We start from the raw sequence: 23,686 nt of genomic DNA, 5'->3' as shown, positions 1-23,686 counted from the left end.
GAATTCGGATTAATTTGATTCATTGATTTTGATGAGATAAATGGCTCTGATTTGGTCTCTATTCTCTATATAGGAAAGTGGTCTCCATTGAAGCTAACCATATATATATATATATATATATATATATATATATATATATATATATAGGATTAGATTCAATGGAAACACAAAGTTAGATGGAGAAAGGAGACGCAATGTGGTTCGTATATCCCTAAAATTACTCACTTTCCATTCTCTCTCCCTCATCTCTCTCTCTCTCTCTCGTTCCCTCTCTCATCTCTCTCTCTCTCATCTCCCTCTGTAAATTCTGCCGCCCCCTTCATCTTCTCCGGCGAATGTTCAAGGTACGGAGAAGGGGGCGGTGGCCGGAGTTCAGAAGTTCAATACCACAAATTGAAAAGTTCACAGAATTATATGTATAAGTTCAATAAAATTATCTGTAAAATCTGCCGCTCCCTTCCTCTTCTCCGGCGAATGTTCAATGTACGGAGAAGGGGGCGGCCGCCGGAGTTCAGAATACCAGAAAATCAAAAGTTCACATAAATATATGTACAAGTTCAATAAAATTATATGTATAAGTTCACAGAATTATATGTACAACTTCAAAAGTTCTCCCGCTGAACTTGGGCGGCGGTGGCTCTGAACTTGAGGGCGGTCGAAGGCGGCGGTGGTTGAAGGCGGCGATGGTGGTGTGGAGAACATAGAGAGGACGGAGGGAGGCGGCAGTTGAAGATTCCGATGGCTGAACTTGGGCGGCGGTGGCTCTGAACTTGGGGGTTGAACTTGGGCGGCGGTGGCTGAACTTGAGGTCGGTCGACGGTGGCTCTGAACTTGAGGGCGATCGAAGGCGACGGTGGTGGTGTGGACGAATCGAGGCGGCGGCGATGGTGGTGTGGAGAACGTAGAGAGGACGGAGAGAGGCGGCGGTCGAAGTGGCTCTGAACTTGGGCGGCGGTGGGGCTGAATTTGGGCGCCGGTGGCTGAACTTGAGGTCGGTCGAAGGCGGCGGTGGTGGTGTGGAGAACAGAGAGAGGACGGAGGGAGGCGGCACGGGTTGGGGCGTTCACGGTGACAGGGGGCGGCAGAGAGGGAGAAGAAAAGATAGTGGAAAAGGCGGCGCCGCGCTGAGGGATTCGAACCCTAGGCGGCGCGGGTTTGGGTGGTTCACGGTGACAGGGAAAGGGAGAGGGAGAGAAAGAGAGAGGAGAGAGGGGATGGACAGAACGTGAGAGAGAGAGAGATGAGGGAGAGAGAAAGTGGAAATGAGTAATTTTAGGGATATATGAATCTTACCAATTTTAATTATATTCACTTCTAATCTCAGCCTTTGATCAAGATTGATCTAACGAACCAGAATACGTCTCCTTTCTCCATCTAACTTTGTGTTTCCATAGAACTTTACCCTATATATATATATATATATATATATATATATATATATATATATATAGGCCAAGGTTCAATGAAGAAGGCCTAAATATAAGAAAGAAGAGAGAAGTAATCTCATCTCCGTTGATCTTATTTTAATCTAACGGACATGATTTATTCACGCTATATATTTGATGAACTTTACTGTAAATTCTTATGAACTCGTGGTTGATCTGGGGTTCAATTCTTGGTTGTAGCATCTTTTTTAACAAATTAAATAGATTTGTGAGTTCGTCATTTATATTGAAAAGTTCAAAAAATTTATTGAAAAGTTCATTAATCTCATTTACAGCTTCTCCCTAGAATTGAACCCTATATAATATATATATATATATATATATATATATATATATATATATATATACAGGGTGTGGTTCTAGAGAGAACTACATTATTTGTGAGAACGTGAGAACCATCAAATCTAATACATTCACTGTAAAAATTAATGCATTCGCTATTAAAATTAATGCACATAACAAAAAATTGCTCCCTTCAGGATTCGAACCCAGGATCTGCATTCATCCAACAAGATGATACATCCAACGTAGATCTTGATAATCGAATGGCTGAAAATGGTTCTCCGTTCTTTTTTTAGTTATGGTTCTTTCTTGAACCTCTCCCTATATATATATATATGAGGAATGTTATGCTACATACCTTATGTGAGCACATTATGTGAGCACCACTCACGTTTAGCCCTCGTTAGCATTATCTTTTTTGTTTTAGATATTTATTTTTATTCTAATACTTTATAAATTGTTATTAGAATCATTAATTTTGTAAATAACATAAAAATCAAAGTCTAATTTGTCTTTTTTATTAATTATTTGAAGTTAAAGGGAATATGAACAAATTGGACTTTGATTTTTATGTTATTTATAAAATTAATGATCCTAATAACAATTTATGAAGTATTAGAATAAAAATAAATGTCTAAAACAAAAAAGATAATGCTAACGAGGGCTAAACGTGAGTGGTGCTCACATAAGGTATGTAGCATAACATTCCTCTATATATATATATATATATATATATATATATATATATAGGGGGCCGCTCCAATGAGACCCCCTAATTTTAGTGAGATTTAGGGCACGATCTGGTGCGTTTATTTTATCAATCCTATGGCTGATATTGTATCTGGAGGGTGATTTTTTTTCGCAGGGTTCGAATCCTGGAGGGAGCAGAATATTTTAAATTTTGTTATTCATCAGTATATACAACCCTGTTCATCAATATATATGTCTTATTCATTACGAATTTTTTAAATTTTATTTTTCATCAGTATATACATCTTGTTCATTAGATATGCGTTTTGTTCATTAGTATTATATGTCTTATTCATTGTACTCATGTTACACGAAAAATAGGGGGTCTCACTGGAGCGCGCCCCTATATATATATATATAACAAATATACATCTAATTACGAACATTGAATTAAAATCATTTATCATATGTAAATTATACTCTCTCCGTCCCACTCCAAATGTCTCATTTCCTTTTTTGGCAACACTCTCTCTCTCTCTATACTTAATATTTAAATAATTTCCACCAACCCATTTTATCTACTTTATACCTACTTTATCTACTTTATACACATTTCTTAATCTTCGTGCCCAAAAGAAAGGAGACATTTGGAGCAGGACGGAGGGAGTAATTATTTTCTTGTCAGACATGTAAATCTAATTTTTATCGAGATAAAATAAATAATAAAATTTATTAATTTAGATTATGTGTAAAGTTAATATTTTATATATATATATATATATATATATATATATATATATATATGTGTGTGTGTGTGTGTGTGTGTTTACTATTAATTATATTTATTAAGACTAATGAATCTTTATATGGAATGTAATAATTAATTAATTAATAAATAATAGAGATATGGTAAATCATTGCAAATGCATGTGAAACACTTTATTTTGGTATATATGCCATATAGAATAACTCATTTTCCTATTATAAAGAAGATTCTCACGTTGCTTTATATCATAATTCACTTCCAAATACAATAATTTTATTTATAATTAATTTGGTTAAATATATTTCAAATTCTCGTATAGAAAGGGAAATGGGTACTCATCCAGATGAATGACCAAAAACGAAATATAAGTTGATTTACAGATTTTAAACGCCCTCTAAATTAAAGAAAATAAATATTAAATTAATTAACAGTTACATCAAGAGAAAAAAAACTATCCTAGGGATTAGAAGTCGGGAACAAATTATTGGATTTCACTTCACTTAACCAAAAGCTTATCAAGACTTAAATTGTCCAAGACATCACTAATTTAGTTTGAGCCCCTCTTGGATGTTCTTAACCATGGATAACCATTAGTTGTTTGTTTCTTGAAAAAATATGTCCATTGGTTATTTGTTTCTTCTTCCTCTCTCAAACCATATTTCTGGCAACCATTTCTCTCTCTCTCTCTAAATTTCAGCCCATCATCATATGGAAACCATCGCAACAGGTATCAGATATCAAAATTGTAGAAATTTTCTAGTTTGACCGTGAGAAATTGGAGTTTCACGTTCTCTACACCTCAGAGCCAATCCTTTTCCCGAAGTTACGGATCCATTTTGCCGACTTCCCTTGCCTATATTGTTCCATCGACCAGAGGCTGTTCACCTTGGAGACCTGATGCAGTTATGAGTACGATCGGGCGCGGACGGCACTCGGTCCTCCGGATTTTCAAGGGCCGCCGGGGGCGCATCGGACACCACGCGACGTGCGGTGCTCTTTCAGCCGCTGGACCCTACCTCCGGATGAGCCGTTCCCAGGGTGGGCAGGCTGTTAAACAGAAAAGATAACTCTTCCCGAGGCCCCCGCCGACGTCACCGGACTCCCTAACGTTGCCGTCAACCGCCGCGTCCCGGTTCAGGAATTTTAACCCAATTCCCTTTCGGAGCACGCGCTGAACACGCTATCTGTCGGGGTTCCCCAGACCCTTAGGATCGACTAACCCATGTGCAAGTGCCGTTCACATGGAACCTTTCCCCTCTTCGGCCTTCAAAGTTCTGATTTGAATATTTGCTACTATCACCAAGATCCGCACCGACGGCCTTCAAAGTTCTCATTAGACTATGTCTTTACTGGCGTGGCTCAATAGCTAACATTATTTTAAGCTAATTTTTTGACAAAAGAAAATACAAAAAACAAAAAAAAAAAGTTTGGTAAGGGCTTAAGCCTCTCCCACTGTGTCTGCACCTGTGTGTGTATATGAAAATAATGGAATGCCAATTTATTGCTTGCTTAATTAGTGTCAAGATTTATAATCTTTAACTTTTGTTTATGAAATTTTATAATTACTTTCTAGGCGCACTCTGTTTGCACGAAATCCAGCGATCATTCTTAACAAGAAATTAACTAACATGTGCCAAACTAATATAGATTAATTATTCGCTTCAAAAAAAAATATAGGTTCATTATTATTAATAAAAAAACATAAATTAACAAGAAAAATATCACATTGTGCCATGTATCTCTGTTACGGTATTATTGTTCATGATTACTACGTGTTTGAATATGGTAGCTAGGGGTTTAATTTAACGGGAGAGAAGAGATATAAATAAATTCTATCTAAACAAACTGAGTTTGATAATATGGGAATTGGTAGAGTCCTCATGTATATATATACACACACGATTAGAATTCGAGAGGGATTTTGTTGCTCGTTTTCCCGATAATCAATTAGGTTCTAATTAATATTCCTTTTGTTTATCTAATTCTTTGATATTGGTGATACATAATGGAGTTAGGGTGTTTTTTAGGACAGTAACATAGATTAATTTGGAAAGGGGTATTAGCTTATAAACACGTGAACTTTATGCATTTTCTGATTTTGCACCTCAACTTTAAAATCTGCCTATAAATACCCGAACTTTATATTCTTTCTGATTTTGCACCTGACGAATTTTTATCCCCAAATTGTTAATGAAATGACAGCCAGATTGAGAGAGAAGTTTGAAGTTCATAACGAGGCAAGTTTATTGTCAATATGGAATTTAGAGCATGTAACTGTAGATTTGGGATGTCAATCCGATTGCCATGTTAGCAACGATTTAGGGATAAAAATTCGTTGGGTGCAAAATCAGAAAAAATACAAAGTTCGAGTATTTATAGGTAAATTTTAAAGTTGAGGTGCAAAATCAGAAAATGCACAAAGTTCGGGTATTTGTAAGCCAATACCACATTTGAAAATTAGGATAATAACTTTCGGACATGTAAAAATAGGACACTAATTAATAAGTGTTGCACCCGCAGAATATTTCTCGGCCAATTATCAAATTTTCGGACTTTTCCGAACGGACCAAGCACATAACAACTCGCATGGAGGGGTTGATTATGTGGCAAGCATATCATTTTTACGGCTCCAAATAGGATGTCATGTGTTTGGTCCGGTGGAAAAGTCCAAAAATTCGATAGTTGGCCGAGAATTGTCCTACGGATAGAATGTTTATTAGTTGGTATCCTATTTTTATAAGTCCAAAAATTATTGTCCTAATCTCCAAATCACTCTAAGTTATTGTCCTAAAAATCCATTGACTCTACATAATGTATGGATCGAGCCCAATAGGCTTGCGATTTTTGACTTGGACTTTTTTTTTTCATAAATTACATAAGCAAATAAAGAAATTTTAAAGACCGGGCAACGGAAGACTCGAACCCATGACCTCAGATCTTGGGCATTAACATCCAACTGCTTGGCCAAGACACACATACGGAATTTTTTCCTTTCTTTTTGCAATGTGGTTGGACTTGAGGGATTGGGTCGCCAGGCCCAACCCACCCCGATAGAGGGTTTAAGTGCTGTTATTGTTTCTCATTTTGACCCCTACTTTTCCATTCATAGTCAAATTCTCTTTTGGGTGATTCTATTTATAGCCCCCATTTTACTCCCTACAGCCTCCTTGTTAAAATATTAATAATAATTAATTAGAGATTTACTATTTTAACCTACGTTGTATAGCCCCTAAAAATTATATTATTAAAATTTAAATTAATTCATCAATTCAATTTATTTTTTACTACTCGCATTTATCACCACCGATCATCCCCACCATTCATAGCCCCCAATCATATGGAGTATTACTCCCATTTACTACCACCGATCATCACCACCATTCACAATTCACAGCCCCCCAATCATATGGAGTATTACTCTCATTTATTACCACCGATCATCACCACCATTCATAGCCCCCATTCATATGGAGTATTTACTCTTAATATTATGTATTAGTTCATAGCCCCCATTCATCACCACCGATCAGTCGCTCGGTCAGCCTTCTCGGCCTCCTCTTAATTCGGCGAAGTCATCGAATCGAAGATTGTCAATGATGGTGAGGATTCGGTTTTGTGACATTCAAGGATGAGCAGTCCATGAGGGATGCGATCGAGGGGATGATCGAACAGGAATTGGACGGCCGTAAAATCACCGTCAACGAGGCTCAGTCCGGCGGTGGAGGCGGCGGAGGTTTCCTTGGCCCACGCCGCGAGGGTGGAGGAGGCGGTGGTGGTTACGGGCGCCGTGAGGGTGGCGGTGGCGGTGGCTATGGAGGCGGCGGTGGTGGTGGTTACGGGCGCCGCGAGAGTGGCGGTGGCTATGGAGGCGGCGGTGGTGAGGGATATGGCCATCATGAGGGCGGTTACGGTGGCAGTCGTGGAGGTGGGTATGGCGGCGACCGTGGCTACGGCGGTGGCGCTTCTAAGGGAGACTGGAGGAATTAGTTGTTAGGCTGTTAGTGTTGGTTGTTTGAGGTTTGTGGTTTGTGGTTTTTAGGCTGTTAGTGTTTGTGTTGACCTCTCTGCTGTTGGTGAAGCTTTTAATTGTAAGAAACCATATATTTGCAGAATTCTATGGAATGAAGTAAAAAAAAAAAAAAAGGTTATTGGTCATAGTTTATTGCAGGTTGGTTACACATTCTTTCATTTTTCTGGAAATCTTTTTTCTTGGAGTGTAGTTCTTGTTCTGCAATTGGTTGACAAGAAAAAATTAGAGAAATTATTCGAATGTATAAACGTGTTTCTTTATGAGATTACGATATGAGTTATAAATATTTTTAGATCACGATAGAGGAATTAAATTGTTAATTTAAAATTTGATAATATACTTTTTAGAGACTATACAAAATAGGGTAAAATAGTAAATCTCTAATTAATTATTATTAATATTTTAACAAGGGGCTATAAGGAGTAAAATAGGGGCTATGAATAGAATCACTCTTCTCTTTTCCTTGTGCAGTTTTTTCCCGTTTTGACGTAAATAGTGGGCCGAATGGGAGGCCCAAATTGGTGGAGTGAGTGGGCCGATTTTAAGCTATAAATTAGAGCCCAAATTTCAGTCCAACTACTTTTTTTTAATAGAGCTCATTTCTCGATCCATCAACACCTTAAATGCCCAAGTGTATCCAAGCCCAACAAAAACACAGCATTGCCTGGGGGAGGGGGGGATTGGGAAGTGCAAATGCAACTCTTCATGCATTGGATGAATTTCAAAACCATTAACATCTATCTCTCCCTCCCTACCCAAAAGGCAGACCCTTTTTTTTTTCATTTAATGTAAAACAAGCTCTCACTTTCTTCCTCTATTCTCTCGATTGCAGTTGCTAAAAATAATGTCTATAATGGCCGAAAGAGACATATACGAGTTAGACATGGAGCTGTGAAACAACTATTGAAGAATGGAATTATATCATTGGACTTCGTGAGATCGGAGAAAAACATAGCAGACACATTTACAAAATGAGTTTCATGAAGTCTGGTGTTGGAAACTTCAAAAGAAATGGGAGTGAGATCTTTGATGTGAAAGGAATATGGTGGACACCTACTACAGGTCAAACTAAACTGTACTTCTCTCATGTTCATTGGTATATCTATTTTTTACATCGATTGATTGGCTTAAACCATAGACCTTTAGGGTGGTACACTATATTACTTGGTGTACTTGATGGTTTTATGTGTTGAATAAAATGTTCCAAGCCATTTTTGGTGGTCCTAGTATGAGACGGACTTGATGGAAATTGTATGTTGATTGAGGTTGAGAAAATGGCTCTTAATGATTCGATAAATTATTTGTGATGTGTTATTAAGAAGCACTTGTGATGAATCACCTAAACGAGTGTGGAGAATTGGCCATTTTCCTATGAAACTATGTATGGTTTCTAGAGCACTCATGAGATCACGATGTGTTTTGTGTGGCCATGGTGGTTGTATGTATCTGGGAGATATTTGACTTTTAGGGAAATCACGTGCCGTGAGATATTGTCGCAAGAATTTGCTTATATAGTTCAAGATTTTAATTCACTTTTGTGGAATCGTGTGTCAACTTACTTCACTATATATTAATTCAAAATCGAAATATTATTGATACTTATGTGATGAACCTTCTAAGGAAAATTCGATTCTAGGCGAGCCAAATCAAAGGGATTTTATAGGAGGAAGTCATAACATAACACAACATACCCCTAGGAATAGGGTGCAAGGTGAACGTGTTGGAACAAGAATTGCTATAGTTCTTTACAAAGGTTGGACCTTCCTAAATTTGATGGCACGCAGCCAAGGTTATGGATATTAAAGTGCGAGGAATATTTCAAGTCGATTTCCAACATACATGAACATCAAATGGTGGCCATAGGCTCTATGCACTTTGAAGGAAAGACGGCACAATGGTTCCAACATGTGAATCATACTTATACGAGTTGGAAACAATTTGTGGGTCTAATCTCAGCACGATTTGACGTATTGAAAGAAGCCTTATTAAATATATTTAGTGTACTAATATCTAATAAATTAATATATATTCTTCTAAATATATAATATTTCATTATAAAAGTATATTTAAAATAAAATATGTAATAGAAATATAATAGATAATCTATATTTTGTACCCAAAATATTTTTTATATTAGTATAGATTTTTTAAACTATTTTAATACTCCATCCGTCCACGAAAAGTTTAACACTTTTGTCATTTTGGGTGTCCATCAAAAGTATGACACTTTTCTTTTTTGAACATGTACCCACATCTTTTCCTTATCTTTTATCCTTACAAATACCCCTCATATACAAAAAAATCACCCTCAATTTAATTTGAACCACTCATTTCGAAAATTGGTGGGATCCTTTCTCTTTTTTTTTTTTTTTTTTTTTGATAAGGAAAGTAAATATTATAGAACGAAAAGGCACCAGTAGTACCAAGAAGATTACAAAATCAACGGGGATTCATCATTCGACATCCACCTATGAATCCCAACTCCATCATTAACAAAACAAAAAATTCTACCCCAACTCCACACTCTAGCTTTGATTTCTCCAAGCAAGTTTCCACTCTCCCATCTTTTGTTCTCAAATCTACTCTCATTACGCATTTTCCAAATAAGCCAAGTAGTACAACACCAAAGAGCCATCAAGAGCTTCTTATTTCTTTTCCGGCCACTCAAACTAGTAAAGAACTGAAAGTGCGAGGGCACGTCATATGGCTGCGCCATGCTAACTCCGAGCCATTGAAAGATTGCTTCCCATACCTTTGAGGTCTTTGGACAGTGGATCAACACGTGGTTCGTGGATTCCTGCCGATGAAAACAGGCGTTACATCCCACCTCGACTTCACACAACATCACATTTCTTCTCAAGAGATTGTCACACGTCGGAATTCTGTTCTTCAAAATTCTCCATCCGGTAAGCTTGACTTTGTTTGGAATAGGGTTCTTCCACACCTTCGTACTCATATCACCTTCGTGGGATCCTTTCTCTACTGCATAAAAACCACCACCAATTTTATTAAAACCTATGCCATGCACCAAAAGTGTTATACTTTTGATAGACGGAGGGAGTATTATTTTTCTATTAAATTCGAATTTCCAAAATTTTTAATTAACACACTGATTTTGGGTCCTTTATCTAATTTTGAAATTAGTACCTTAATAAAAAATCTAGAAATTCGAATTTAATAGGAAAAAAAATTATAATTTTTTACATGGCTGCCACATCAATTAAAAAAAATCTAGTGTGTATGTGTGACGTTTCCCGTGTCCACATCATTTGCACGTTTGGTGGTTGGCTAACCATGTGCAATTAAATATATATATATATATATATATATATATATATATATATATATATAGGTTGAGGTTAACATAGAAACCCCCTTAAGATGAAAACTAGGAACCAATTACAACCATTGATTTAGTTAAAATAGATGGATGAGATTAATCTGCAGATGCACATTTTAATTATTAATTTAAATGTAAAATAAATTAAAAGGGTAACAATGTAATACAACCATTAAATATTTTAGACGTATTTCACTTTGGTAATTCACTTTCACTTTGTAAATTTCACCTAGGGTTTGCACACCATAGTAGACGAGAGAGAATTCGACGACGGCGATTGAGGGAGAGTTTGGTCCGACGTCTGTGCAATTCAGGCGACAATTTAGGGAGAAAGGAAGAAAGGGGGCACCATCGATCTGTAGAAGGTGGCGACGTCTGTGCAATTCGAACTGTCGATCTGTGCAAATCGACGGCGAGTTGTGGGCGGCGACTTTGAAACCAGACGTTGGCGGATGCAAATCGAACCAGACGTCGGTTGATTCGCTGTGCTGTTGAAAACCCGGCGACGGCGACGACGAGAGACGTTAAATCCAACGGAGGAAGGCACGCGTTCCTGTGCATCTTTGGGCTAAGGCGGCGACGGCGAGGGAGGTGAATAACGCATCTGACGGGGACGATTTAGCTTTCTGTCGACAGATTTAGTACCGGCGACAACCGAATCCGGGTTTTTGTAGTTTTTAACATTCATATTCACTTTGAAATTTAGTTTGCATAGTTGCTTGTTTGAGTTGCACTACAAGAAATCAAGGGTTTTAGCCACACATTGACGTGTGGCTAAAAATGTACTTATGTGTGAATATTGTTTTTTACCCACACATAATTTAAATGTCAACGAGTGTGGGTAAAACTTTGTAAAGAAAGGATTTTACCCACACATTCATATATGTGTAGGTAAAACACTAAACATTTACCTACACATATATATGTCACCAAATATATATTTTATGTGTGGTTAATAATGTTTTGGTAAAATATAATGATGAGGTGGAAATGACGTGGAAGCTGACATGTATGTATATGTGGCTATTTATATGTGTGGGTAAATGTATAATTTATGTGTAGGTAAAACTTCTTTAAAATTATAAATATTTTAATTTTGATTTGATATATAATATTATTATCATATTACATTTTACATTAGTAAAATATAATATGATCCTAACTTGTTTAAAAAATCCTAAATTAAGTGTAGTGCAACGCATTAAAAAATAACAAGATTTAAAAAAATATATTTCATTATTAATATTTAATAATGTTAAAGTACACAATATTTACATGACAACTACAAAAAGCTTTACATGTCTAAATAATTATACAATTCATCAAACACTTTTGATTTTCTTTCAAACTCCTCCTTCACCACAAGCAAACCAACGTACATTGCAATTATTGGTTAACTTCATATTGACAATTCCATCCTTTATTCCTGTTAAAATCATAGAAACACAACATTATTAGAATACACATGGTAAGATACAAACAAATAATTCACACTTTTTAAAATTATAGCAACCCAACATCTGTTCAATATATAATTGAGAAAATAATAATATGTCATCAAAGAGGAACCACTCTAGAAAATAAAACATTAATATCATTATGCAGACTCAATATTTATAGTTGAAAAGCAAATAAAAGTCAAAGTGGGGAAAAGGAATGTTAGCAGAGGATTTCACTATGCATTAAATCACGAGAGAAATCTTGATCTAGAAACTCAGTCATTCATTTCAGTTAAATTTCATTGCTTGTATTTCTCTTTCTGTTTTTCTTATTCTGAATCAATCCTATTGGCAATGAAATGATTATAAACTTCATCTCTATGCAATAAAAGCACAATACATAAACTCTACTAGAGTAAGAAATGTAAAATCTAACTAATATTCTAGTTCTTTATTTAGCAAACTTATTGTTAGATTGTATAAAATTGGTCAAACTATTTGTTGATCCATCCATCATCCAACCTTAAGTAGAAATAGACCACGCATAAGTCAAAAGTTAATGTAATACGTTAAGAGCATCAGGAATTAGAAAGTGCTAACCCATTTATGATTTATAGACATCTACGGCCTAATAGAAAGTAAAAGAAACAAAATTAATAAATATGCATATCCATGAAGCAAACAATGAAAGAGTCTGACTTGCAGCAGACATAAATACTCATACTTGCATATAAATCATATCAGAGTGCAAGTATCCTATTTCAAACTTCCAGGAATCATCATCAACGCATTAATATTGAAAAGCTTATTTAAGAAACTGAAAAGTTACTTACCAGTGCTTGAAATGTATACTTTTCCATACTGTGTATGCATATATGATGTAGGGATATCTTTAGGTTACTAATAGTTATCAAAGATCAAAGTCTGAAGTAAAAATGTCATGTTTTAAAATGTCGGAAGAAATTAGAAGCACCCTCTTATTCAGTGTAGCTAAATTTAGAAAAACCAAAGCATACTTAGCAGCTGGTATTTTAAATACATATACATTTAAAGATACACAAACATACTCAAAGTCTTAGAAAGAAAAATTCACAGTATCAAGTCATAATCTCCAACAAAGTGTACAATATTTCACAAATTTTACTTGATCCTATACCTTTGTGTCAAATTGAGCAGCCTTGAGAAGTCTGAGCATCAAAATATAAGGAGTTGGCTAGTCAATTTCTTCAAGATTGTCTTTTCCTGAAATTCAGAATTTATACACAAATTTTCCACATTAAACAGCTTACCAAGTCACAAGACTTCTATAAAATTAGATGTTATAACTACTATCAACTACAACTGCGCTATGTGATATAATTTCTCTCAATATCTGAAATATGAGGATAGAAAGATACTTTTAGTTAAAAAAAAAAAGCGGCACATTCAAGTGCTTAAACCATAAGAAGCATCATAAACACAATACCATGATTACTGATAATGTCAAGTATGTGGAATGTAGCAAATATAAATTCAATCCAAATGTAAATTACAGCGAAATCCATTCCAACACCCGATTCCCTTTAGCTACACTGACCCCCACCTCTCAAAATTCTAAATGACATAAAAGGAAAAAAGTTCTCCTTAAAACAATTTACCTTCTCTACCAACAACTGCTTCACCGTTGGCGCCACTTCTCTAATTGCCTGAAAATAACCAGAATACGCCTCCAAACATTTTCCCAAAGCCTAAGTTGCCTGAAAATATTTCTCCACAATATTTTATTCTAAATCTTCATCTTCGCCGCTCCATCCAATCTGCTAGAAATTTTTCCCCGGGGGATTGTTTGTCTGGTTTTAGTGGAACAGGGTATTCGCGTATTGGGAATTGCTAATTTGGGTTGGTTTGCGGGATTAGCTTCGGGTTTGATTGGTGGGTTTGGGGTGAATTTGATGAAACAATATGCAGCTTGAAGTGGTGGTGCTAGGGTTTGTTTGTATGTTGCTAGATAGTACTTCATGATGGTTGCTCTCATCCTCTACATCGAAACCGCCCGTCCTTCATTTTTTTGAAGGAGTTTTTGGCGCAATACAGGGCGGGTAAATGAAATATTTCACGTTAAGGATGTGGGAAAATGGTTTTCGAAAAAAAAGGATGTGGGAAAGTGAAATATTTTGAATATTAATAAATAATAACTAGAGATTATATAACATATTAATCCACGTAAGAAAATTTGAGATTTAGATTATTTTAAAAATAAAAAATAAAAATGATTAAATATTTTTATCCACACATAAATAAATGTCACCAATTATTTAAAAATATTTAATGAATTTACCCACACATATCTAGTTATGTGTCACATATTATGTGGCTAATATTTTTTGTTAATTTTCCACGTAAGCATATAAGATATTAAGAGTTCAACAAGAAAATAATTTAAAAAATAAATGTGAGTAAAAAAAATTAGCCACACATAATTAAATGTCATTAATTATTTAAAATTGTCTAATGAAAATACCTACACATATTCAATTATGTGTAGGTATTTTGCCACACATAATTATGTGTGACAAATTATGTGTGGCTAAAATTTCCACGTCATCATTAAATATATTAAGAGTTAAACGAAAAATAAAAAATAAAAAAATAAATGTGACTAAATATTTTTACCTACACATAATTAAATGTCATTAATTATTTAAAATTGTCTAATGAATTTACCTACACATATTTAATTATGTGTGGGTATATTGCCACACATAATTATGTGTGGCTAATTATGTGTGGCTAAAACCCTTATATTCTTGTAGTGTTGCATAGTTTCATTTTTTTTATTAGTTGCATATTTTGATGCGTAGTTAGAAATTTAAGATGCATAAATTATATTTTGTGGCTTGTTCATTGTGATTAGATGGGGAATATTTTTTTTTTCGGAGTTCATTGAATCTATTGTGTAATTAAATGTGTTTTTGTATTGAGTGGGGGTTGAGATGTTGAAATTGCAAAATTTATTTCGTTGCTTATAGTTTCAAGTGCACAACATCACATTTGTGTTGTACAGTTAGATTGCATAAGTTCTTATATAGGTGCATAGTTGATGATTGCATATATTCTTAATTGCATAGATCGTAATTGCATAAGTTTTTATATTTGGTGCATAGTTGGTGATTGCATAGATTCTTAAATGCACAATCCTAATTGTGTTGCACAAGATGAAATTGTAATTGCATTGTTCTTGGATGGAGTGCATAGGTCATTTATTGGTTTGTATTTCATAGATTAAATTGCATAGTTGACTATCGAAAATGCATATATGAAATTGGATAGTTGGTTTTCAAAAATTAAATAGACATTAGAGTTTCAAAATTGCATTTTGCACTAATTATAATTGCATAGTGAATCCACGAGCAGCTCCATATGCACGGTAGAAATCCATACCATCTTCAAGAGTGGCAAATGTTTGACCTATTTTGGGTTTCAAAGAATCATCACATTCAGGAACGTAAACATCTTCCACATCCGTGGTATATATCCAAATCAAGTTGCATAAAATCTGTATGAAATAGCAAAATAAACTAAAACATTAATAATAATAAAATATGTGCAACAAAAAATTGATATGCAAAAATATCTAAAATAACATTATATTATTAATTGTGCAACATCAACACGTGCAATTACTATATCTAAAATTGATGCCTTGTTGAATTTTTACATTTGTACTTTTTTATATTTTATTGTTGTGCGTTTAAGAATTTTATATCTTTTAGTACTTTTTTATATTTTACTGTCCTACCTTTAAATTTGTCGGGCATATTTACTTAACAGCCTTACGAAGATTAGAAATGGTAACTTGTTTGGAATGTTTACTTTACGCCCTTATGAAGTTTTGAATAAAAGTGTTAGCTTGTTTGCCATATTTAAGCCCTAAAATCGTGAAAAGATTGGCAACGGAAAATTTTAGAGAGCAATTTTGTGATCGATCATTATGGCAGCGGAAGCGGCAATCTCATCTTTGGTCGAACTACTGGGCAATCTGCTCATCCAGAAAGTTAAATTCCTGCGAGGCGTCGAGGGAAAGGTGGAGTTGCTGAGAGAGGAGCTGAAGATGATGCAATCCTTTCTCAAAGACGCCAACAAAAAGCAATTTGAAGAGGAGAGGGTGCGTAATTGGATCTCGAGTATCAGAGAGTTGGCTCAAGATGCCGAAGATACCATCGAGATCTTCCTTCTCAACATTGAGAGTGCCAAGAATTGGGGGCTCCTCAAAAGATGTACAAGCTCTCCAAAGCGTATGTACCATCTCGACAAAATTGGAGATGAGATTGAGTCGATCCGAGATAGGCTTGATGCCATTGATAAAAGTCGCGAAAGGTATGGGATCAAGGATCTCGGAGAGGCAGCCGAGTCGGCATCGAGATGGGAAGTTGAATCGCGGCGGCGGTTGTGCCCTTGGCAAAAAGACGAACACCTTGTGGGCGTTAAAGATGATGTGGAAAAGCTGCTGCATGAATCGATTTTGTGTGAGGAGAAGAAAGGGCTTTGCATTGCGGTGTTAGAGGGCATGGGTGGGATCGGGAAATCCACACTTGCCCGGGAAATATACAACCACCCCGACGTCGTTGCTGGTCCATTCGACCGCCGTGGTTGGGTTGTGGTGTCGAGTGAATTTACACCACAAGAGACGATCAAGCAGCTTATCTTCGAGCTGTTGGGCTCTGACAAGCAAAAGGTGCGTGAATTGGAGGAGTCAACCAAGGACAAGCAGTATCTACTACAAAAGCTTAAAGAAATGCTTCATAAGCAATTGGAGGGCAAATCATATTTCATAGTTCTGGATGATGTTTGGGAGAAGGAACATTTGGAATCTCTCATCACTGCTTTCCCAAATCGACAAGGTAACCATTCACTTTTTCCTATTCTAATTAATTTGTTTTTCATTCTATGCCATCCAAGTGTAATATATATGAAAAATTCTATTTATGTGAAAATTAATTATTTATTAGGTTTTATATTTAATTTTTTTCAGTAATTTTCGATTTTACCCACACAAATTACTATTCATTATTTTCTAAATTTAATTTCAGATTTACAATTCATAGTTTTTAATTTTTTATTTAATTTCAGACAATTCATCGAATTGATCAATTTTGCAATTCCTAATTCCATTGAGCGGTACCCATTCGAATCGATCAAATTAATGGAGTTTGAATTGATCAAATTGGTGACACAATTTTAAACTAACAAATTCAATTAGCTAATTGGAATTCGATTTTTATTAAATTGGGGAATCAATTTTGAAATCCCAATTCGATCGAGCTAGCCCCTATTTGAAACCATCAAATTGGGGATTCAAATTTGTAATCCCCAATTTCATTGAGTTACCACTCATTCAAATTGATTAAATTGAAGCTTCAATTGATCAAATTGGCGACTCAATTTTGAAATCCCCAATCTAATTAGCTAATTGGAGTTTGATTTCATCATATTGAGGAATCTATTTCGAAATTCCCAATTCGACTGAGCTATCGTCCGTTTGAGTTGATCAAATTGGAGCTTGAATTGATCAAATTGGTAATTCAATTCACTAATTGGAGTTTGATTTGATCAAATTGGGATTCAATTTAACAAATTGGAGTTTGCTTTGATCGAATTTATATACTATATTTTTTTTCTTTATCTTTTTTTTTTTCTTTCTAAAATTGTAAAAATAGGCTAATTATAAAATATTTGATATGCATATCAAATTAAGATCACGAAAAGAGCTTTAGTTTGATATATTTTATATATTTGATTTAATTATAAAAATTATATTTGTTTAAATATTACAACTTTAAAAATTATATTTGTTTAAATATTACAACTATAATTTTTTTTCGAATAAGTACATTTTTTATTTTTTCTTTTAACTTATTTTATTTTCCTAATTTTTTTGCTTTTTCTTTATATCAATTTTTTTATTATTATAATTTATTTTTCTATAGCTAGCACAAGTATATTCACTTAACATTATATTTTTAATTGTATTTATAGTTTTTTACTATATCATAATCAAGTTAATATCTATTTTATGTATAAAAAAATATATAAAGTTTTTCGTGTACTAAACGGGTGCAAATGCTATTATCAATTATGTCTCCCATTTTTTAATTTTAACCTTACATCAGTTGAATCCTCTAAATGATGTGGTTTTTAACTACACGTGAAGTGAATAGTACATAGTTATATTTTTTGCACGTAGTGCACAATATAGTAATCTAAGCCAAATATTTATGTTTCAATATCCAATGCACGGTAATTTTTTATGTTGTCTTTTCTGTGTGTGTATTGGATTCAGATTTTAATGAATATTTCGGTAATTGTGATGACCGTATTCAGGATTCAAACTTCAAACGTTCAATAAAATTAGTGGTATGTTCATAAAAAATTATTGGCATGTTCAACGATTCTAAATTTCCTATATAACTTATTTTTCCATAGAACTTGACCCTATGAACATTGAACATGTCAGTAATTTTTTCATACATATAGGGTCAGATTCTGTGGAAAATTAAGTTATATAGGAAATTTAGAAACATTGAACATTTACGTAAAAATAATCCATATTTGTCCAAAGTATAGATAGTACTGAAAACGAGAAAATCAGCGGTTTGTTTAAAACATCGGCCTTATGGCTGCCCCCAATATGCGTCTGAATAGTACTGCCCTATCCATCGTAACCTTTTATATAAGAAAAGTTTAGTTTAGAAATATATTGAATAACTTTATTTTATGGGAGCCAGTGTCAAAAAAAAAAAAAAAAAAAAAAAAAAAAAACTTTATTTTATGAGAGCCTAAATCTACTTTTACAATGATATGACAATGATTGAATAAAAATGTTCACTTTAGTTGACAAATTTGGACTTTCTTTTAGTGTTTCGTAGTTTCACTTGTATATTTTCCAAGATAGATACAAATCATACATACAAAACAAAATAAACTGAGACTGCTGGAACCGTTGAACTGTTGTGTTTTTCTAAATTAATCAAGTATTGCTCTCATGGACAGATAAATCAAGTAGATTATTGGTTACAACTCGCAACAAGATTATTACAAAGTATGATCAATACGTGCACAAGATGAGTCCCTTAGACTCCGAAAAGAGCTGGGAATTGTTGTTGAAGAAAGCATTCATTGGTAACACAATTGGCAAATGTCCAGAAGAATTCGAGAGTGTGGGCAATCAAATCTTGGAAAAATGCCATGGTCTACCATTAGCTATCAGTGTGGTAGGAGGCTTACTCATGGAAACTAAAACCAAGAGTGGCTGGGAACAAGTTCTTCACCAAATAAACTCTTACTTGGGAAGGACTGAAAGTGGCGTATCAACAATTTTGGAGTTGAGTTATCAGAATTTGTCTCCCCAATTAAAATCGTGCTTCTTGTGCCTAGCCTTTTTTAAAGAAGACGTTACTATCCCAACAAAAAGGCTAGTAAACATATGGGATGCACAAGGGTTGATCCATCAGGAAGGAAGCACAACACCTGATGAGAAAGCAAGAGGTTATTTAAATGAGCTGATCAATCGAAGCATGGTTCAAATTCAAGATCTAAACATATATGATCAAGTCAAAAGTTGTCGCCTCCATGATCTTGTTCGCGAGGTTTGCTTAAGAAAAGCAAAGGAGGAAATAGGACTGGAGATAGTAAAAGGGGAAAAGGGGATTTCATCAGAATCATCGTATAAACCTCGCCATCGTGTTGTCTATGAAGAAAATCTTGAGACTTCCTCGTCGAATCAAAATAAGCATGTACGCTCTCTTTTCCTACATAATGGCTATATACCCACCATTCGATCTCATTACATGAAGAGCTATCAACTCCTTAAGACACTCGAGCTTAACCGCATTGACTTTGAAGGATTGCCCAACTCTTTTCGGTTATTGATTGGATTAAAGTGCTTGAGAATACACGGATTTGGCAAAATGAAGCTCCCAAGCTGGTTTGATCATCTTAGAAACCTCGAGGTTCTTGACATGAAATTTTGCATGGTATATTGCCCAAGACTAGTTTCGTTGAAAATGGACAGTCTACGTTACTTCAGGGCATGGCTTTTCCGTGGACTGACAAACATAAACATGTGGAAAAATATTGAGTGTTTGAGACGAATAAGGCACAAGGATTGGATGAAGTGCATATCAACTCTAACGAGTAGTTGCCATCTTCGTGAATTAGGCATAGAGTTTCATGTAAAAAGGAGACAGTGTGAAGAGTTGATCAAAGTAAGAGCTTCATTGGAGAAGATGCAGAATCTTGTCATACTTCACTTAAGTGGGCTTCAGTATGTTACTGACATAGCATTAGCTGTGCCGCAGCTCACCAATCTCACCAAACTTAAACTGTATGGTAAGATGTCCAAATGTCCAACTGCGAGTATGTTTCCTCCAAATCTCTCTCACCTCACGTTGATGTTTACCGGGTTAGATGATGATCCGATGGCAGAGCTGGGTAAGCTTCCAAAGCTGCTCTTCCTCAAGTTACAGACGCATGCTTACTCGGGTGAAATGATGCTAGTTTTGTGCGATGGGTTCCCCTGTCTCGAAGCCCTGGTCCTTCGAGATTTGTCTGGACTGAAGAGCGTCATCATAGAAGAAGGTGGAATGCCGAAGCTCAAACATCTCCGAATCGTTCGATGCCCCATGCTGAAGACTGGGAATCTACCGCAACACATCAACATAGTTACTGAATAAACTCAAGCTTACTTTACTTATCTTTCGTTATTCCTGCGTCTTTGTGTAATAAGAAATGGAGCGTCTTGTTCTTGTTGAAACATTAATTTGACATTATCTAACTGCATGCGTGAATAGTGAATTTATTGATGATTATGTAATCAAGTTATATTTATTTTAAGTTCATGGATCAGATCGAGCTGACTTTCAAAATATCACTCATTTGTAAATCGACCTATATATTGATTATGTGTGAGATGTAGTATATCATTTTACTAACTACATCGATCTCGTATAGGACTTAGGTAAAAAAAATCATAACTTTCTAACAATTTTTATTTTTTTTTTGAAACCAACAAAATATTTTCTTTAACTCTATTTTTGTTTGTGTTATATTGTTAAAAATTATACTAGTGTGTAACCCGTCGAAATTCGATGGAAAATTAATTTAAATTATATAATATTATTTTTGTATAATAAATTATTTATATATAATTTTTTTTTAATTTGTTTAATTTGAGGTAATATAGTTCAAATTATATTAATCTCAACTATATTCCTCAATTAAATGTTAAGTTTCATTTAATAATGTTTTAAAAGAGGTCGATGTAAGATTAGAGTTTTTTTTTTTTAATGTAAATTTGATGGAGGGATTAATGTGTCACATTTGTTGTCAATTGTATATAGACAATATGTATTTTTATTAATTTTGTACAAATTGTTTAAATTGTCATATGAGCATCATCTCATCTGAACCCTATAAGACCATATCATCATCTAAAGCCCGAAAGATGACATCTAACGTTTAATTACCAAACTTTTGAGCATCATCTTCTCTAGACTTTGAAATACAAAAAATAAACTTTTATGCGTCAATTTTTTTAACATCACTATCTGGAGCTTCAAAAATCAAAGCTAACTTGTGAGATTGTATGATTTGGAGCTTGTAAGATCACAACTAACTTCTAAACATCATTTTCTATGGAGCTTGAACTTGACAACATTTTATACATTATGTGTTGACTTCTCATTTTTGGAAGTGACCTATTGAATTGGGACGGAGGGAGTACAAAATAACTTATTTTATGACCAAATTAAATTGAAGAAATAATTTATTTTTTAAAAATTAAATTAATTAAATTATATACTCTCTCTGTCCCATTATTGTTGGTCTATTTTTCTTTTTTTGGGATGTCCCATTAATAATGGTCTGTTTCTACTTTTGGTAATAATTTTACACTACAAACAATGTGGCCTCACACACCTCTACACACTTCTACACTACAAACTCATTCTCCTAAATACATGTGTGCCCAAAAAAAATAGGCCAACAATAATGGGACGACATGAGTATTTAATTAAATAAATTTAGTCAAATTGAATTGACAAAGCAATTCAAATTGTATTAATCTCAATCATTCCGCCAATTAAAGATTATTATCATCTAGAGTAAGAGCTTCTTCTTATACTCCCTCCGTCCCATTGGGCTTGTCCCATTTGGTTTCAGCACAGTTATTAAGGAGAGTATTATTAGTGTTTTAAGTGTGTAGGTAATAAAGTACTCTATAAAATTGATAAAGTAGGAGATGGAAGATGATAAAATAGGAGAGAGAATGTAATAAAATGATAAAGTCGGAGAGAGAAAGTGATAAAGTCGGAGAGAGAATGTAATTAAGAATTCTTATTGTTTAGCTAATTGTTACTATTTATAGAAATGAGATAAGATCAGTGAGACAAACAACAAAATGAATACATGACAAGATCAATGGGACGGAGGGAGTATAGGTTTTATTTTAGTGAAACCTCATAAAAAAATCAATATGAGATGAGGTGATATATATGAACTCTTCACTCGATGGAGATTATTATAAGTTTGATACATGATTAAAGATATCAAATATGTTTTAACATCATATCCTCAATTCTTCTTTATCTAAAATCTTCATTTATGAATTACTAATATCATAATTTACCTACTATTATTATTATTATTATTATTATTATTATTATTATTAATTGTAATTGTCGAAACTGGAATAAATAAATTTTTTAGACATGAAAAATATATTTTTCTTCACGATACGGATAAAATGCATGGATATATTTTATTAAAAACAAAAATAAAATTTTAACTATTTTGTTACACGTAAAATAATATTTTGTTTTAAAGTAATCAATTTATAAAATTTGTGCCTTATTATGCAAACATGTGAATCAATGATCGGACCTGTTTATAGTTTACATACATGTGCATGTCTCCATTCAAACCCAATTTAAAATTAATTTTACTAAAAATTGAGAAAATAAATATTATATATATATATAGGGTGTGGTTCTAGAGAGAACTACATTATTTGTGAGAACGGGAGAACCATCAAATCTAATGCATTCACTGTAAAAATTAATGCATTCGCTGTTAAAATTAATGCACTAAAAAAAAAAAAAGAATGCTCCCTTCAGAATTCGAACTGTCACGACCGCATTTACTAAGGATAGCAAATTCGGGGAAACCGCGACTAAGGGAGGGGATTTAGGAGCGGGATTAGGAAATGGGCATGTTTAGCTTCTTGATGACTCGACTTTGTATAAGGGAAACAATTGAACTTAACTAGATACCAAAGAAGGCCACAAGGGGACCGTACATAATATTATCCAAAAGAGGTACTCAACGAGTTTGAGTACATTGTTAATAATACATAATGGTTTGACAAGATAACATAATATCTTAGCATAATCAGTGTTTGCAGCGGAAAGACAACAATTTGAGTATATGTATGAAGACATATACTCTACTCTGAGGTTCTCATCATAGATTGACAAAAGCTCCGCTTGCACACTACATCTCCGATCACGGCTCAACCTACACATTTATAAATACATACAGGGCTAAGTACGGGAGTACTTAGTGGACACTTACCGAAATTTACATACATGCATAATATTTTATTGTCAAGCCTTCAACAGTAGTAAGATACGAGGGTTTTCTTTCAAAGACTCGTATTTA

General features: G+C 34.3%; 2 protein-coding genes and 1 long non-coding RNA gene across 4 annotated transcripts; 2 read left to right on the top strand and 1 right to left on the bottom strand.

Moving 5' to 3' along the window:
- Nucleotides 1-6,313: 6,313 nt before the first annotated feature.
- Nucleotides 6,314-7,504, top strand: LOC131017486 (glycine-rich RNA-binding protein 2-like). Its single transcript, XM_057946233.1, has one exon. The coding sequence runs from the start codon at nucleotides 6,823-6,825 to the stop codon at nucleotides 7,168-7,170; it is 348 nt and encodes a 115-aa protein (XP_057802216.1). The 5' UTR covers nucleotides 6,314-6,822; the 3' UTR covers nucleotides 7,171-7,504.
- Nucleotides 7,505-11,770: 4,266 nt separating this feature from the next.
- LOC131017487 (uncharacterized) lies at nucleotides 11,771-13,263 on the bottom strand. Its single transcript, XR_009099639.1, has 2 exons — nucleotides 13,149-13,263; nucleotides 11,771-11,979 (listed from the first exon to the last, which is right to left on the bottom strand). It is a non-coding gene; the product is annotated as an uncharacterized LOC131017487 (long non-coding RNA).
- Nucleotides 13,264-15,756: 2,493 nt separating this feature from the next.
- LOC131017483 (putative disease resistance protein At1g50180) lies at nucleotides 15,757-20,875 on the top strand. 2 transcript variants are annotated; one of them, XM_057946230.1, is made up of 3 exons: nucleotides 15,757-16,872; nucleotides 19,022-19,764; nucleotides 19,874-20,039. In XM_057946230.1, exons 1-3 carry the CDS (start codon nucleotides 15,963-15,965, stop codon nucleotides 19,898-19,900), a joined length of 1,680 nt encoding a protein of 559 aa, XP_057802213.1. In that variant the 5' UTR covers nucleotides 15,757-15,962; the 3' UTR covers nucleotides 19,901-20,039. The 2 variants fall into 2 exon arrangements, with proteins under 2 accessions (XP_057802213.1, XP_057802212.1); XM_057946229.1 differs by having other exon boundaries at nucleotides 15,874-16,872; nucleotides 19,022-20,875.
- The last annotated feature ends 2,811 nt before the right edge of the window (nucleotides 20,876-23,686 follow it).

This window comes from Salvia miltiorrhiza, chromosome 3 (assembly GCF_028751815.1).
Source record: "Salvia miltiorrhiza cultivar Shanhuang (shh) chromosome 3, IMPLAD_Smil_shh, whole genome shotgun sequence".
Classification (NCBI taxonomy): Eukaryota; Viridiplantae; Streptophyta; class Magnoliopsida; order Lamiales; family Lamiaceae; genus Salvia; species Salvia miltiorrhiza.
The sequence above is the reverse complement of the archived record's forward strand: the minus strand, read 5'-3'. Positions and strand labels throughout refer to the sequence as shown.

Bases quoted from the DNA above. Each gene is read 5' to 3' on its own strand.
- LOC131017483 (XM_057946229.1), top strand. From the start codon at position 15,963: ATGGCAGCGGAAGCGGCAATCTCATCTTTGGTCGAACTACTGGGCAAT. The intron at 16,873-19,021 runs GTAACCATTCAC...TCTCATGGACAG, and splicing joins TGCTTTCCCAAATCGACAAG to ATAAATCAAGTAGATTATTG.
- LOC131017486 (XM_057946233.1), top strand. From the start codon at position 6,823: ATGAGGGATGCGATCGAGGGGATGATCGAACAGGAATTGGACGGCCGT.